At 44.9% G+C, this 16,002-nt stretch overlaps 1 protein-coding gene across 2 annotated transcripts in view; it reads right to left on the reverse strand.

Moving 5' to 3' along the window:
- LOC115156870 (neuropilin-1a) overlaps window positions 1–16,002 on the reverse strand; it is a 56,954-nt gene that overhangs the window by 21,609 nt on the left and 19,343 nt on the right. For both annotated transcript variants that reach the window (XM_029704663.1, XM_029704661.1), the window contains exon 3: window positions 2,868–3,049. In XM_029704663.1, the coding sequence (XP_029560523.1) occupies window positions 2,868–3,049 (182 nt within the window). The remainder of the gene's footprint in view (window positions 1–2,867; window positions 3,050–16,002) is intronic.

Genomic DNA, 16,002 nt, shown 5'->3' on the forward strand with positions numbered 1-16,002 from the left:
CAACAAATCTCTCACCCCAACTACACCCTACCCCAACAAATCCCTCATCCCAACTACACCCTACCCCAACAAATCTCTCACCCCAACTACACCCTACCCCAACAAATCCCTCATCCCAACTTTACCCTACCCCAACAAATCTCTCACCCCAACTACACCCCACCCCAACAAATCCCTCACCCCAACTACACCCCACCCCAACAAACCTCTCACCCCCACTCCACTCCACCCCCACCCCACCCCCAATGAGTCTCAGTCAGGAAGAGACCACTCCCCACTGTGAAGACTAAAGAGCTCTTTTCATGGTTGCTCTGCTGAAGAAGTGGCCTGAACAAACTATCTGGCCCCTGTACACATTCAGCTTCTACAACTAATGTACAACATGTTCAACACAACGGTTACGATAAAACGTTTACTCTGGTGACACAACAGAGAGCTTGCACTGTCTCCACAATGCTTTGTGTAATTATTTTACACAATTGTATCAAAACCGTTGCTCAAAACGCCTAGTACAGTGTACAGGACCTATGAGCCTGTTGGTAGACCACCACATGCCTATGAAGACAGACAGAGTTCACCTCAGTCCAAAAGCCAGGGAGTCAGTCGACCCTCTCCCCCCTGTGCAAGCCCAGGTTACTGTTGTAACATTGACTGCTCTTTGTAAGGAAGGCGAGATGACAGAGTGTTGATGAGGGTCACTGCGCCCACAGGACAGAGATGTGCCTCTCGTGTTGCCCGGGCAAGATGTGGACCTCTGTTACATGAGAGCAAGAGTAAGTTGTGCCGCTCGCTAACATGCCAACTTGCTAACATCGCTCCCGCTACCTCTCTTGATGTTGATACAGGTGGTGTCATTTACATGGGTGACATGATAAATGGCATCGAAGGAGGAGAAGTGGGCGGGTTTTGATCTGGCTCAGGTGGTGTGAGAGAGAGTGTGGGTGTGTGAGAGAGAGAGAGAGAGAGAGTGAGAGTTTGTCTTTTACTGCACATATGCCCATCAACTAATCTCCTGCCAAACTCCACCCACTTTGATGGAGACCCTTCCCTATCTAAGCCACAGTTTGATGTGGTTCTGTAAAAATGGCCATCTTTCAAAACCGCAAGACGTGTTTTTGGTTCGAGGAATGGCAGTGAAACGATAGTGAGAGGAGAGAGCTAGACAGATATAGCCTTACGGTTCTGTGGAGGACCCAGTGTGTATCATTTACAAGACCATTGATGCATATTATGTGGTCAATGAGAGGAGGAGCTCTGGCAATGGCGGGCAGATGTGCTCCATTTGTTTGTTGTGTCCCAAATGACACCCTATTCCCTATATAGTGAGTGCACTGCTTTTGACCAGGGCTTTGGCTGAAAGTAGTGCACTCTGTAGGGAATAGGGTGGTATTTGGGACGCAGTCATATTCATTAGTCACCCTGACGATATGCTATCTTTAACACAAATGGTGCTTGTCGTCATCACGAGAGCCGTTTACGACCATTTCCAGTGTCGCGTTTCTCTCTTCGTAATGATAGACTTGTAGTCAGAGCCGTAGCTTGGTTTGTCACAATACATTACATTTGTAAATGGGAGCAGAGCCATAGAGGGAACAACAGGGCAATATGCTTTTGCGAATGTAATGGATTTTTAAATGCGACAAGAGGGGAATCCAACATGTCATGGGATTATGTAGGCGGGCCAATTTTTAACTCATAAATTTGGGTGTGTCCCAAATGATACCCTCTTGTACCCTATATAGTGCACTACTTTTGACTACAACCGTTTGAAGATACAGTGCACTATATAGGGAATAGGGTGCCATTTGGGGAGCACACTTGGTTAAAATGACCCACATTTGGCTGCCCCCCCACCCAACTCCCCCCGCCTCTACCTCCCTCTGCTGTTCTAGATTCAGATTCAGCCTATCCTTGCCAGAGCATCCATTTAATGTGTAGGTCACCCCCAATCCTCCAATGACAAACAGCCCATTAACTAAATGAGCCTGGGGTCTCCTGCACCTGTCTGGTACATCCTCCCTACTCTCTCTCTCTCTCCCTCTCTCTCTTTTTATCTCTTCCTTTCACTCTCTTCTCTCTCTCTCTATCTCTCTCTTTTTATCTCTCCCTTTCACTCTCTCCTCTCTCTCTCTATCTCTCTCTTTCTCAATTCTCTCTGCCTCCTTTCCTCCCTCTCTCTTCTCCCTCCCTCCTCTCTCCCCCTTTCTCTCTGTCTCTATCTCTCTATCTCTCTCTTTTTATCTCTCTCTCTCTATCTCTCTCTTTTTATCTCTCTCTTTTTATCTCCCTTTCACTCTCTCTATCTCTCTCTTTCTCAATTCTCTCTGCCTCCTTTCCTCTCTCTCCCCCTTGCTCTCTGTCTCTCTGTCTCTCTCTATCTCTCTCTATCTCTCTCTATCTCTCTTTTTATCTCTCTATCTCTCTTTTTATCTCTCTATCTCTATCTCTCTATCTCTCTTTTTATCTCTCTTTCTCAATTCTCTCTATCTCTCTTTGTATCTCTCTTTCTTAATTCTCTCTCTCTCTCTCTCTCTCTCTCTCTCTCTCTCTCTCTTTCTCTCTCTCTCTCTCTCTCTCTCTCTCTCTCTCTGTCTCTCTCTCTGTGTGTGTGTGAGACTTGAGCCTGTAAAACCTTGAACAGAAGACTCAGCCTCTTAGTGCCAAATCCTTACTCCCACTTAAGTCGAATTTTCCCTTAGTCTCCCGTTGCTATCAATGAATCACTAAGTGAACATGTGACTTAAGTGGAAGTTAGAATTTGCCCCTAAGACGTTAAGTCTGTATTTGAACAGAAGGACACAAGTAATAACACACAATAGTTAGAAATACTTTACAAATGGTTCAACACCATATCCAAAGAGGCTGACCTGTCTTGAAGACCTCGTAACGTACAGAGAATCCAGCCCCGTGGGTTTCGTAGTCGGACACAAACTTGATGAGAAGCTGGCTGCCGCTTGAGATGATAGGGGAGGGGGCGATCTTCCCACAGAACTTCCCCAGGGTTGGAGCCTTCTCGTCCCCACCGTTAAACACCTCCACATAGTCGTACCTGAGGAGAGGACATAGGAGAGGATCAGTGTAAGACTTACTGTACAAAATTGCTGCTGCTATAGCTAACAATAGTGCGGTAGCAGTAGTAGTAGTAGTAGTAGTAGTAGTGTAGTAGTTGCAGTAGTAGTAGTATTAGTAGTAGTAGTATAAAGCCTTGTCAGAGCCAGAACGATCCGTAGAAAGGCCTCCCGAGTGGCGCAATGGTCTAAGACACTGCATCGCAGTGCTAGCTGTGCCACTAGAGATTCTGGGTTTGAGTCCAGGCTCTGTCATAGCCGGCCGCGACCCGGTGACCCATGGTACGGTGCACAATTGGCCCAGCATCATCCGGGTTAGGGGAGGGTTTGCCCGGCAGGGATGTCCTTGTCCCATCGCGACTCCTGTGGCGGGCCGGGTGCAGTGCACGCTGACACGGTCGCCAGGTGTTCGGTGTTTCCTCCGACACATTGGTGCAGCTGGCTTCCGGGTTAAGTTGGCATTGTGTCAAGAAGCAGTGCGGCTTGATTGGGTTGTGTTTTGGTGGACGCACGGCTCTCGACCTTTGCCTCTCCCGAGTCCGTACGGGAGTTGCAGCGATGAGACAAGACTGTAACTACCAATTGTATACCAAATTGGGGAGATTTAAAAAAAATAATATTAAAAAATAATAATAAAGAACGGGCTGGAGCCCATTTCTTGTTTCTATAGCGTGAATGAGGAATCGAACCCCCAACCTTTCAATCTCAGACTGGACATTAACATTTACATTTTAGTTATTTAACTGACGCTCTTATCCAAAGCGACTTACAGTTAGTGCATTCGTCCTAAGATAGCTAGGTGGGACAAGCACATGTCACAGGCATAGTAAGTATACTTTTCCTCAATAAAGTAGCTATCAGCAAAGTTGGAGCCAGAAAGGGGAGGAGGGAGTCAAACACAACTGTTGTTTCGGGAAAAGGCCCCAGAGTTGATCAAACAATACGGAAACAATAACCAGTTTGGATTCCAGGCTATGTTGCACATAGCGTCATTCCAAGACCAACTCAGACAGCGGTTTGGGTTAGTCATACAATAGCTATGCTCCTTAAACCCAACTCCTTTGTTAGGTTTAGAGATTTGACCACACGCCCTCAATCTACTGAGATGAAAAGACAGTTGTAGAATGCTATGGATGGATGATATGGGAGTTGAGGTAACTACTGAGGGTCTATACCCACTGGGAGGGTTATAATAACAAGACAATGAAGATGAGGAAACATGAGAACGTTTGTACTCCCACGGAGCAGTATGCTACAGGGGTGACTTCATCTACCTCTGTTATCAGTGTTCCATGGGAACCTCAGACAATATCACCTCACACATTATCACCTCAAACATTATCGCCTCGTACATTATCAGCTCATGCATTATCGCCCCATACATTATCACCTTATATATTATCAGCTCATTCTTATATAGACCATTCCCTGTGCCCTACCACTCTGGGTCAGCTAACAAAGATAATTCTCTAATCTCTACAGTACTAGAATGTGTGTGCATGTTTGTGTGTGTACTGTAATGTCTGTGTGTGAGTGTTTGAGAACAAGCGGAGGATAACCCAACCCCCCCAACCCTAGTGAAAGTTGTCACTACCGTTTAACGTGAATCTGTCCACAAGAGATTAACCCAACCCCAACACTTCTGTTTTATACTGTAGCTAATTCAATTACACGTAATTGGGTGTGAACTGTGAAGGCACTCTCTCTCTCATGTGTGACCGTGTGTATGTGTGTGAAATGTGGAGATGAAATGGTGAGCTCATGGTGCCTGTTGGAGAACATACTACCTTTTTTTCCAGGCACAGCCGAGCCAACAACCCTTTTCCTTTCTGAGCCAGCTGTGGAAACAGCCTCTGCCTGGCCTGCAAAAATAAGACTAGGGCTACGCCCCAAATTGCACCCTATTCCCTATGTAGTGCACTACTTTTGACCAGGGCCCTGGTCAGAAGTAGTGCACTATATAGGGAATAGGATGCCATTTGGGACGTATCCTAGGCTTTACACAGAGCTACTTCATCAGCAAGTTTGCCCAGGAGTTTGATTCTGTACGTAGACAGCCCCATCATGGTACATTGGCAGAGGAATTTCTCTCTGCGGACAAGTTGTTTTCTCATGGCTAAGAACACAAGCCCTTGTAAAAAGCTGTTGACGTGAGGTTTTAGACAATGCCCTTTTCAAGGCAACTACTAGAGGCCAGGTTTGTTCTCTCATTGGGCTCTCAGGCACCTCTCTGGGGTGTGTGTTTGTGTGTGGGTGTGTGTGGGTGTGTGTGTGAGAGAGTATATCTTTGTAACCCAGCTTGCTAACACATGGACAACACGTGAACCAATAGTATCTACTCTAACCACATGAATCAATGTGAACACACTAACCGTTTTGTTTACCCCATGGATCTCACATAATGGGATCAATGTGTAAAATGAAAACAGCAACACTGCAAGTACTGGATGGTACTCAAGGGTGAATTCGTATTTTCTGAATCCTGTATAGTTGTCTCTTCCTAATCCCATGACTGCTGTCTAAGCAGGCTTGATGACGACGGCTGTCTCTGTCCCACTCCCAAAAAACCTCCCCATCCTCGGATGGATTAGAATCACCAATGAGTGGTTCCACCTCTCCTCTTTTTAATTTCCCTGTAGGATTCACTGTGGGTTCTTTTTGCTGCCTGTGTGGAAATGGAGGGGGAAGGATGGGGTTGATCATCCTCCTCAGCTGCTTGGCCCAATTGAACTGCTAACGGAGTGGGGGTGGGAGGACGAGGAGATGGGGAGAGAGAGAGACAGAGAGAGAGAGAGAGAGAAAGACAAAAGAGAAAGAGAAAGAGAGAAAGAGAGAGAGGGAGGGAGGGGTTGGTGTCTGTCTGCACCAGCAGGGAGGCACAGTGTTGCATTCTGTTCTAAGACACACCATCTGTAGAGTTGCATCTAATTTTAGGGCCGGGGGAGTGACTAGGAGCGAGTGAGTTTGTCCTGGAAGTGTGTCTCTGTCTCTGGCAATGGTGTTACAGCTGTGTCTGGCTAACGGTATGTCTGACTGTGTCTGATGAGACATTTTTCCATCTGCCCTGGAGCAGGACCCAGCTGAGACTCAGACAGAGTGTGTCCGTCCATCGACAGTTTCCAGTCTGTTTGACACCGCAGGCTGAATTAACCCTGAGCGTGGCTTTGCCAGTGGAATCACTAATGACTTGACTTCTCTAGCGAGAGGAGAGGATGGAGGAAGGCTGCTAGCCTTGCAAGGCACACTGATTTATTCCCAGCGTATATTTTGTGTGTGTGTGTGTGTGTGTGTGTGTGTGTGTGTGTGTGTGTGTGTGTGTGTGTGTGTGTGTGTGTGTGTGTGTGTGTGAGGGTGGTGTGCGTGCAAGTAAAGAAAAGCTGGCCGGGCTTGTAAACGTTCCCATGATGCCTTCCAGATGATAGATGATGGAGAGAATGTAGCCGTGGGGAGGGTAAGGTAACACAACTAGCATAGTCCAAATGGTAATAAGATATATGATATAGGAGGACCATTATTGTGTTAGACTATCACATTCAGTTGTTAAGGAAGTCCTTACTTTAGGACTAGAAGGTTACTACTGTTTTAAGCCCCAGATGGACTTCCTATTGTGTGTGTGTGTGTGTGTGTGTGTGTGTGTGTGTGTGTGTGTGTGTGTGTGTGTGTGTGTGTGTGTGTGTGTGTGTGTGTGTGTGTGTGTGTGTGTGTGTGTGTGTGTGTGTATTTGTAGTGAACCATAGCAAAGCACTTACCAGACCATTCTCCTAAGAGGGCATGAATAACCTAACCAGCGATTCTGCTGGACAATAAGGGGGAAAGTAGTCTATTTAACAAGGGTGTGAGGATAGATTTTTGGTTGGTTAATAGAGCTGTCTCAGTGAGCAATGAAAGCCCCAGGTCAGGTCTGTGTAGCCATCTGCATTCTATCTCCCCATGGTGCTGCTTTTACGGGTCCATCTGAGCGGGGCATGATGCAAATGAATAAAAATGGCATACATACACAACATCACTGAAGTGCTAGGCACTAGTGCTTTACAAGAGGCCACTTAAAACGCTTCCCACAGGTCAAATAAAGCCTGCCGTGAACAGAATGAATAGATTTTATAATGCAGTGTTCATTTAAACATTGGAAACACATTTTATGCCCTAAGCTGTGACTGTCTGTGACCAATAAACTAGTCAAGTGCAAAGATTGTTGTCATAATTCCTGTATGTTTTATGTTTGGAGTTTGATTGATGGTATTGTTTGATTATGAGGATCCTCTTGCCTGATGTATTAACGACTATGTGTTTTTATAGGTGATCATAAGCTACATAATGTACATAGGCAGAGGATAACAGACACATTCCCTTAAGGACAAGACAGGACATAGCAAATGTCGGCCACGTGCAGTAGATCCTCACCTGCTGGGTGTCGACAAACAAAGTACCATAATTACCTGGGTCTTCAACAACAGAACGTCATTTTATGGGTCTAGCTTAGGTGTCTAGAAACAGCGTAAGCCACTGTTAATGAGCACAATGTAACAAAATACCTGTCCGTTCAGGCCTTGAACAAATACAGTTAAATATAACCTAGGGGGCCAACCACTTAAATGTGTCACTATACCAAATGCCTCAGTCAGTGTACCGTTTTAGGTTAAACAAACATTTAAAGGGTGTACCCAAGTCTAAATACTGAAAATGAAACGTATATACCTTTGAGAGTTAACGGGAAAAGAGCCCTTTGTCAGATGACACACCGTCTACCCTTCTACACCTTTAAGTGAGTTAAGCGAAAGCAATAAACACTGTCAGTCTGGCCGCGTTTTGACATGATTTTAGTATTTGTCACCAAGACAAGTTTATCACCCCTTTCTGCCTGAGCCGGTGGGGGCATACCTCACAGAGACGGTTCCCACTCCCCCAAAACATATGATGTTAATTAACTCACTCACCACCTCAACCTCCTCTCAACCTCCCCTGGTAATGGCCTCCTGTCCGCTCAGCTTGACAGACAAAGTCTGCATCCCAAATAGCACCCTATTCCCTATATAGTGCACTACTTTTGACCAGGGCCCATGTAGGGAATAGGTGCCATTTGGGACGCATTCCGGACAGATAGACAGATAGACAGACAGGCAGGCAGACAGACAAACAGAGGATGGGACAGGCTGTTACTGTCACCTTCTCTCTGAAAGAAAAGCTGTGTTCCCTAATGGGGTTTACTGGGCTGTGTGATTCCAGCCGGCTGGCCACAAACACCTCTGTTTCAACCTTGTAGTGTCTGACTGACCCCGAGATGGAAACACAAACATGGTGACTGGAGTCCTCATGATGATGGGTGATCAAGGCTCTTTTTCATCCATATTATAGCACAACAACATACTTATCAATAGATACATTAATGTTTGTCCTGGCGGTCATTAGAAAGATGGCAACAATCAAGTTCTACACTGCACACCTAAAAAACACAAACACCTTTGAGTTGACTCACAAGAGTGGCCAGACCATGTCCACTCTCTTCTATCCACATGGGCAGGCAGCCACACAGCAGTAACTCTTATTTTTAGACTACAGCTGTACTCCAGTCCACTGCCTGTTCTGTTTTGATACAGGTGTAGTCAGTGGTGATAGATAGTCCTCTAGTCCTTCCTAATTACAAGCCGTTGAATGGCCGGGGGGACAGGGGATCTGATCTCCATCCCAAACAGCACCCTATTTACGATTCTAGTGCACTACTTTTGACCATGGTCCATAGGGCTCTGGTCAGAAGTAGTGCACTATATAGGAAATAGGGTGCCATTTGGGACACATGTCTAATCTCCAACTCCTCCACAGTCGTATGGAGAATGAGTCAAGTATTCAAGACGTATGCTGTCCTCTCTAATGATGAATATAAACACTAGATTGCTGATGCTATGTATTGGCCAATGAGATGCGTTCCGAAGCCACTTGTCGGCCATGTTGGTACACCTCAGTAGGACCAGTCCTCCATAGGAATGAATGGAATTCTAGATTATTTCAATTAAATGTTTCAAGGACAAAATGACATGTATTTAAGATTTTATTTTTATGTTTAGCTCACATTATGTAATTGAAACGTATGCATTAAGGTGTCTAATAGAATAAACACGGCAAAAACAAATGTAGACATTAATAAATGCATATCTATAGCTTCCAAAATCTTTTTCACAATGGAGAGGGAGAACCAACATGTAGACACGGTGGCTTCAAAACAGTGCCCGCTGTATATTATGTACATTAGGAACACCTGCTCTTTCCATGACACAGACTGACCAGGTGAATCCAGGTGAAAGCTATGATCCCTTATTGATGTCACTTGTTAAATCCACTTCAATCAGTCTAGATGAAGGGGAGGAGACAGGTTAAATAAGGATTTTTAAGCCTTGAGACAATTGAGACATGGATGGTGTATGTGTACCATTCAGAGGGTGAATGGGCAAGACAAAATATTTAAGTGTGTTTGAACAGGGTATGGTAGTAGGTGCCAGGCACACCGGTTTGTGTCAAGAACTGCAACACTGCTGGGTTTGTCACGCTCAACAGTTTGTTGTGTGTATCAAGAATGGTCCAGCACACAAAGGACATCCAGCCAACTTGACACAATTGTGGGAAGCGTTGGAGTCAATGGAGGCTCCTCCGGAGGAAAGGGAGGACCATCCTCCTCAGTGAATTTCATAAAAATAAAAATAGAGAAACATTCAAAAAGTTATCCTTTTAAGATAAAACTATACTAAATATATTCACGTCATCAAATAATTGATTAAAACAATGAAAGTCTACAGTAGCTCTGTACCATGGTGTAGCCGGAGGACAGTTGGTTTCTGTCCTCCTCTGGATACATTGACTTCAATACAAAACCTAGGAGGCTCATGGTTCTCACCCCCTTCCATAGACTTACACAGTCGTTATGATAACTTCTGGAGAATGTCCTCCAACCTATCAGAGTCTTGCAGCATGAACTGGCATGTTGTCTGCCTAATCAAAGAATCAGAGAATGAATCCAGTACTGAAAGCATAAGCTCCAGCTAGCTAGCACTGCAGTGCACAAAATGTGGTGAGTAGTTGACTCAAAGAGAGAGAAAGACAATTGTTGAACAGTTTTGAACAAATGTATTTCTTAACAAATTAAGGAGAAGCAAGAGTGAGAGAGAGATTACATATTTTGTAAAAAAAAAATTTCCCACTTTCACTTAGCTAGTGAATGCAGCTAGCTAGTTTATCCTACTCCAACACCGATCTCAAATAGATGATGCTATGTTAGATGCTATGTTAGCTAGCTGGCTATGGCTATCCAACATTGGAACTGTTCTAAGTCAAGGTAAGCTTCTGTTTTTTAAAATGTATTGCCACCGGGGCCCGATGGTGTAACTGCTAAACTGCACACTGTGCTGCATGATTGTAGTGGGTTTACTAACGCATTACTTCTAGTAGCTATGTTGACTAGCTATGATGTTACCTAATATGGTGACAAGGTTACCTAATATGGTGACATTAACAATGTAGGCTGTGTGTAGCGGTTATAATATGACGGTTTGGCTTGGAAAGTTTTTTTTGCCTGGTTACAGAGAGCTTAGGTGTTGTGCACTGAAGTCCACAAGCAAAAGAAAAAGGTGAAAGAGGAGGAGAGCGCGTAAGTGCGAGAAGGAATTAATATTAGGAAGGTATTCTTAATGTTTTGTACACTCAGTGCATATCATTGGTCCTCTCTGGTCCTGCCTAATAAACAATGCTGCTTTATGAGTTCAGACAGACTTGGGGTCAGCCTGAGGGCCTTGTGTTGCCTTAGGAGCAGATACAAGGCATAGTAGTGACGCCTCTTGCACTGTGATGCAGTGCCTTAGACTGCATTCCTCCATGCCACTCGTGATAGAGAGTTATTCTCCACCAGGGTCCCTGCTATTGGTGGGCGGCTAACCCTAACCCTGGCTTCCTATCTCTCTTCCTATCTGTCACACTATTCCCTATAGAGTGCACTACTTTTGACCAGAGCCCTATGGGCCCTGGTCAAATGTAGTGCACTGTATAGGGAATAGGGTGCCATTTGAGACGCAGCCTCTGCCATGCTGAAGTGATATAGACCACTGGCTCATCCTCTCATCCTCCCTTTAACTGAGGACACTCTAACTGGGCAACCGTCTGACTCACCTTTGACCCCTTAGAGATCCTGACCTCAGCAGCAAGACGTCTCCCTGCATTCCTATGGCCTATTTTGTCCACTCTGAAATCCCCTAAAGCTAGAATCACATGATCCAAACAGAGTAAAAGGCACTATTGCACCATTTTCAGCTTTGTCTCATAGATTAGACATAACATAGTAAAGCTAAATCTGGGACACTCAAATGAGTATGATATATTATGTTTGGTATGATTACATAAGACAGGTTACTGAAGGTAAAAACGAATGGTCGTTGGTTGGTCAGGGTGGATGGGTGGGTGTATAACCCGAACATCTAGCAACTCAAAGGTTGCATGTTTGAATCCCATAATGGACAACTTTAGCATTTTATCTTAATTAGCAACTTTTCAACTACTGATGGCCATCCACAAATACATACAAAAAGTAACATATCATACTAAATGGAGTGTCTCGGATTTACAAAAAAAATTATAAAATGAAATGCTCTGAGACCAGGTTGCTATATTTGGCTGTTTGTTGTTCAGTGTCTCATGATTGTTGTTAGCACAGACACGCATACGCATCCTGTTACCATGGTATCGCAAAAGTCTACATGTTAATAGGACAATATGACTATTCACAGTGAACTTTCACTGTCAAGGGGGACAGGCTTTGTACAAACATGCTGTAGACAGCAGATCCTGGGTTCAAATACGATTTGAAACCTTTCAAATATTTTGAATGTTTGCTCTAATCTGCCTGGAGTGACAGATGAGCTGGGTGTGCTACTATTCTATTGGTCTATTTAAACCAGGCAAGGTCAATCAAGCACAGATGAAGTATTTTAAATCATTTCAAAGAGTACTTCGACCCAGGTCTGGTACGCGGGTTCTTGTGACTCGAGGCATTTACTAAGTCCTGAAGACATCTGGAAGTGGGTGCTTTCTGTTCTGTAAATCCATGGAGGGATAGCAGCTGTGAGATTGCAGCGCAGCACTGCTCTGAATCTGAGTTTAGTCTAAACTCTCTCCTCGTTAATCTGCTCGTTAGGCCTTAATCTGACATGTGTTTTCATTTGGCTGTGCAGCACTGCAGCCCGCTGATCAGTAGGGAGGCAAAGGACCTCTGATGCTCTGATTACTAAAATGCACTTTAGACTGAAGATGACTGAAGAGCACATTTTACATCCATTGTCTGTGTGTGGGTAAACAGAACACACACAGTGTTCCGTCTCAAATGGCACCCTATATAGTGCACTTCTTTTAACCAGAGCCCACAAATGTAATGCACTATAAAGGGAATAAGGTGCCATTTGGGACACACAACAGTGTGACACGCATACGTCTGGTTTAAACCAATGTGAGTGACTACATTTGCTTTGGAAAACCCATCCAAACAATCATGACAACAGTCTTGAGAAATAACAAGGAACACAATTGCTCAAAATCATGATTATAGAACAGTTAATACCTATTTATATATCAAGCGACTGTTTGCTGCTTAAGACAGAAGTCCTCTGAAGGAAGCCTTACTTATACACAGGATGGTTCATTATTTGTGCATCCCAAATGGCACCCAATTCTCTGTTTAGTGCGCTACTTTTGACCAGGGCCCATTGGACTTCTATATAGTGAATATGGTGCCATTTGGGACTCACACCCTCCTGTCATGTGAGTGACTCCAAATTATGTGGCTATTCAGTGAAACCCAGTCGTGAAGTTCACAAATACACTGCTCAAAAAAATAAAGGGAACACTTAAACAACACATCCTAGATCTGAATGAAATAAATAATCTTATTAAATACTTTTTTCTTTACATAGTTGAATGTGCTGACAACAAAATCACACAAAAATAATCAATGGAAATGCAATTTATCAACCCATGGAGGTCTGGATTTGGAGTCACACTCAAAATTAAAGTGGAAAACCACACTACAGGCTGATCCAACTTTGATGTAATGTCCTTAAAACAAGTCAAAATGAGGCTCAGTAGTGTGTGTGGCCTCCACGTGCCTGTATGACCTCCCTACAACGCCTGGGCATGCTCCTGATGAGGTGGCGGATGGTCTCCTGAGGGATCTCCTCCCAGACCTGGACTAAAGCATCCGCCAACTCCTGGACAGTCTGTGGTGCAACGTGGCGTTGGTGGATGGAGTGAGACATGATGTCCCAGATGTGCTCAATTGGATTCAGGTCTGGGGAACGGGCGGGCCAGTCCATAGCATCAATGCCTTCCTCTTGCAGGAACTACTGACACACTCCAGCTACATGAGGTCTAGCATTGTCTTGCATTAGGAGGAACCCAGGGCCAACCGCACCAGCATATGGTCTCACAAGGGGTCTGAGGATCTCATCTTGGTACCTAATGGCAGTCAGGCTACCTCTGGCGAGCACATGGAGGGCTGCTCGGCCCCCCAAAGAAATGCCACCCCACACCATGACTGACCCACCGCCAAACCGGTCATGCTGGAGGATGTTGCAGGCAGCAGAACGTTCTCCACGGCATCTCCAGATTCTGTCACATCTGTCACGTGCTCAGTGTGAACCTGCTTTCATCTGTGAAGAGCACAGGTCGCCAGTGGCGAATTTGCCAATCTTGGTGTTCTCTGGCAAATGCCAAACGTCCTGCACGGTGTTGGGCTGTAAGCACAACCCCCACCTGTGGACGTCGGGCCCTCATACCACCCTCATGGAGTCTGTTTCTGACCGTTTGAGCAGACACATGCACATTTGTGGCCTGCTGGAGGTCATTTTGCAGGGCTCTGGCAGTGCTCCTCCTTGCACAAAGGCGGAGGTAGCGGTCCTGCTGCTGGGTTGTTGCCCTCCTACGGCCTCCTCCACATCTCCTGATGTACTGGCCTGTCTCCTGGTAGCGCCTCCATGCTCTGGACACTATGCTGACAGACACAGCAAACCTTCTTGCCACAGCTCGCATTGATGTGCCATCCTGGATGAGCTGCACTACCTGAGCCACTTGTGTGGGTTGTAGACTCCGTCTCATGCTACCACTAGAGTGAAAGCACCGCCAGCATTCAAAAGTGACCAAAACATCAGCCAGGAAGCATAGGAACTGAGAAGTGGTCTGTGGTCACCACCTGCAGAACCACTCCTTTATTGGGGGTGTCTTGCTTATTGCCTATAATTTCCACCTGTTGTCTATTCCATTTGCACAACAGCATGTGAAATTTATTGTCAATCAGTGTTGCTTCCTAAGTGGACAGTTTGATTTCACAGAAGTGTGATTGACTTGGAGTTACATTGTGTTGTTTAAGTGTTCCCTTTATTTTTATGAGCAGTGTAGTTCAACTGCAAAGATCATTGTCCCAAGATGAAAACAGGCTGGCAGTGCCACTGTGCAGGGGGAAAAAATGCTTGGAGTGCACTTTGCCCTAATAGAAGAAGGACATGGGTTATACAGAGTTAAACATACAGTTGATGTCGGGAGTTTACATACACCTTAGCCAAATACGTTTAAACTTAGTTTTTCACAATTCCTGACATTTAATCCTAGTAAAAATTCCCTGTCTAAGGTCAGTTAGGATCCCACTTTATTTTAAGAATGTGAAATGTCAGATTAATAGTCGAGTGATATATTTCAGCTTTTATTTCTTTCATCAGATTCCCAGTGGGTCAGAAGTTTACATACACTCAATTAGTATTTTATTGGCATTGCCTTTAAATTGTTTAACTTGGGTCAAATGTTTCGGGTAGCCTTCCACAAGCTTCCCACAATAAGTTGGGTGAATTTTGGCCCATTCCTCCTGACAGAGCTGGTGTAACTGAGTCAGGTTTGTAGGCCTCTTTGCTCGCACACATTTTTTCAGTTCTGCCCACAAATGTTCTATAGGATTGAGGTCAGGGCTTTGTGATGGCCACTCCGATACCTTGACTTTGTTGTCCTTGAGCCATTTTGCCACAACTTTGGAAGTATGCTTGGGGTCAGTGTCCATTTGGAAGACCCATTTGCGACCAAGCTTTAACTTCCTGACTGATGTCTTGAGATGTTGCTTCAATATATCCACATAATTTTCCATCCTCATGATGCCATCTATTTTGTGAAGTGCAAAGCACCCCCACAACATGATGCTGCCACCCCCGTGCTTCACGGTTGGGATGGTGTTCTTCGGCTTGCAAGCCTCCCCCTTTTTCCTCCAAACATAACGATGGTCATTATGGCCAAAGAGTTCTATTTTTGTTTCATCAGACCAGAGGATATTTCTCCAAAAAGTACGATCTTTGTCCCCATGTGCATTTGCAAACCGTAGTCTGGCTTTTTTATGGCGGTTTTGGAGCAGTGGCTTCTTACTTGCTGAGCGGCCTTTCAGGTTATGTCGATATAGGACTCGTTTTACTGTGGATATAGATACTTTTGTACCTGTTTCCTCCAGCATCTTCACAAGATCCTTTGCTGTTGTTCTGGGATTGATTTGCACTTTTCGCACCAAAGTACGTTCATCTCTAGGAGACAGAACGCGTCTCCTTCCTGAGCGGTATGATGACTGCGTGGTCCCATGGTGTTTATACTTGCGTACTATTGTTTGTACAGATGAACGTGGTACCTTCAGGCATTTGGAAATTACTCCCAAGGATGAACCAGACTTGTGGAGGCCAAAAACATTTTCTGAGGTCTTGACTGATTTCTTTTGATTTTCCCATGATGTCAAGCAAAGAGACACTGAGTTTGAAGGTAGGACTTGAAATACATCCACAGGTACACCTCCAATTGACTCAAATTATGTCAATTAGCCTAACAGAAGCTACTGAAGCCATGACATCATTTTCTGGAATTTTCCAAGCTGTTTAAAGGCACAGTC

This window comes from Salmo trutta, chromosome 21 (assembly GCF_901001165.1).
Source record: "Salmo trutta chromosome 21, fSalTru1.1, whole genome shotgun sequence".
Classification (NCBI taxonomy): domain Eukaryota; kingdom Metazoa; phylum Chordata; class Actinopteri; order Salmoniformes; family Salmonidae; genus Salmo; species Salmo trutta.